General features: G+C 68.7%; 1 protein-coding gene across 1 annotated transcript in view; it reads left to right on the plus strand.

Annotated features, from left to right (window-relative positions):
• Positions 1–503: 503 nt before the first annotated feature.
• The window catches only part of CHRNB2 (cholinergic receptor nicotinic beta 2 subunit), a 1,754-nt gene continuing 573 nt past the window's right edge, over positions 504–1,684 (plus strand). The window contains exons 1-3 of the mRNA XM_026048485.1: positions 504–652; positions 733–887; positions 954–1,682. Of these exons, the coding sequence (XP_025904270.1) occupies positions 623–652; positions 733–887; positions 954–1,682 (914 nt within the window). The 5' untranslated portion in view covers positions 504–622. The remainder of the gene's footprint in view (positions 653–732; positions 888–953; positions 1,683–1,684) is intronic.

Consider the following 1,684-nt stretch of genomic DNA (forward strand, 5'->3'; position numbering starts at 1 on the left):
GGTGCCGGTACCGGCCCGGGCCCCGCTACAACCGGCTGCCTCTCCCATCTGCTGCACCTAGTACCCACCCCAACCCACCCCGGTATCGGGACCGGCCCGGTCCCCACCCCCCAACCGGCTGCCTCTCCCCTCTCCTCCTCCCAGTACCGCCACCCCAACCCCTCCGATAGCGGTACCGGCCCGGTCCCCCCCACCGGCTGCCGTCCCCCTTCAATCACCCGGACCTGGTGCCCCCCGTCCCCGCCGCTTCTGGAGGGACCTGCCCCCCCCACCACCAGTCTCCTTCTTCCCGGCTCTTCCCGGTGCTCTTGGGGCGGGGATGTCTCCTTCCCGGTGCTTTGGTGGGGAGGGGATCTCTCCTTCCCGCTGCTCCCGGTGCTCGGGATCTCTCCTTCTCGGTGCACCCCGTGCCCCGGTGGGGGGGTCCTCTCCTTCCCGGTGCTGCCGTGCGGGGAGGTCCCTCCGTCCCGGTGCTCCGGGGGTCTCTGAGCTCCCGGGCGCCRCAGGGGCGCCGGCCACGGACACGGAGGAGCGGCTGATCGAGTACCTGCTGGACCCGGCGCGCTACAACAAGCTCATCCGCCCGGCCACCAACGGCTCCGAGCTGGTCACCGTGCAGCTCATGGTGTCGCTGGCRCAGCTCATCAGCGTGGTGAGCGCCGGCACCGGCACCGGGACCGGCACCGGCGCCGGCACCGGCTCCGCTCAGGGGCCGCCCGCTGTCGCCCGCAGCACGAGCGCGAGCAGATCATGACGACCAACGTGTGGCTCACGCAGGAGTGGGAGGACTACCGCCTCACCTGGCGGCCCGAGGACTTCGACAACATGCGCAAGGTGCGCCTGCCCTCCAAGCACATCTGGCTGCCCGACGTGGTGCTCTACAACAAGTAGGTGCCGTGGGGCCGGGCGCGGGGCGCCGCGGGCCCCGCTCACGGCGCCCCGCTCTGCCCCAGCGCCGACGGCATGTACGAGGTGTCCTTCTACTCCAACGCCGTCATCTCCTACGACGGCAGCATCTTCTGGCTGCCGCCGGCCATCTACAAGAGCGCCTGCAAGATCGAGGTGAAGCACTTCCCCTTCGACCAGCAGAACTGCACCATGAAGTTCCGCTCCTGGACCTACGACCACACCGAGATCGACCTGGTGCTCAAGAACGACGTGGCCAATCTGGACGACTTCACGCCCAGCGGCGAGTGGGACATCGTGGCGCTGCCGGGGCGGCGCAACGAGAACCCCGACGACTCCACCTACGTGGACATCACGTACGACTTCATCATCCGCCGCAAGCCGCTCTTCTACACCATCAACCTCATCATCCCCTGCATCCTCATCACCTCGCTGGCCATCCTCGTCTTCTACCTGCCGTCCGACTGCGGCGAGAAGATGACGCTCTGCATCTCCGTGCTGCTGGCCCTCACCGTCTTCCTGCTGCTCATCTCCAAGATCGTGCCGCCCACCTCGCTGGACGTGCCGCTCGTGGGCAAGTACCTCATGTTCACCATGGTGCTGGTGACCTTCTCCATCGTGACGAGCGTGTGCGTGCTCAACGTGCACCACCGCTCGCCCACCACGCACACCATGCCGCCGTGGGTGCGCGCGCTCTTCCTGCGCAGGCTCCCGCCGCTGCTCTTCATGAAGCAGCCGCGGCAGAACTGCGCCCGCCAGCGGCTGCGCCGGCGCCGGC

The sequence above is a fragment of the Nothoprocta perdicaria genome, unplaced genomic scaffold (genome assembly GCF_003342845.1).
Source record: "Nothoprocta perdicaria isolate Ctin4 unplaced genomic scaffold, notPer1 scaffold_543, whole genome shotgun sequence".
In the NCBI taxonomy this organism is placed as follows: Eukaryota; Metazoa; Chordata; class Aves; order Tinamiformes; family Tinamidae; genus Nothoprocta; species Nothoprocta perdicaria.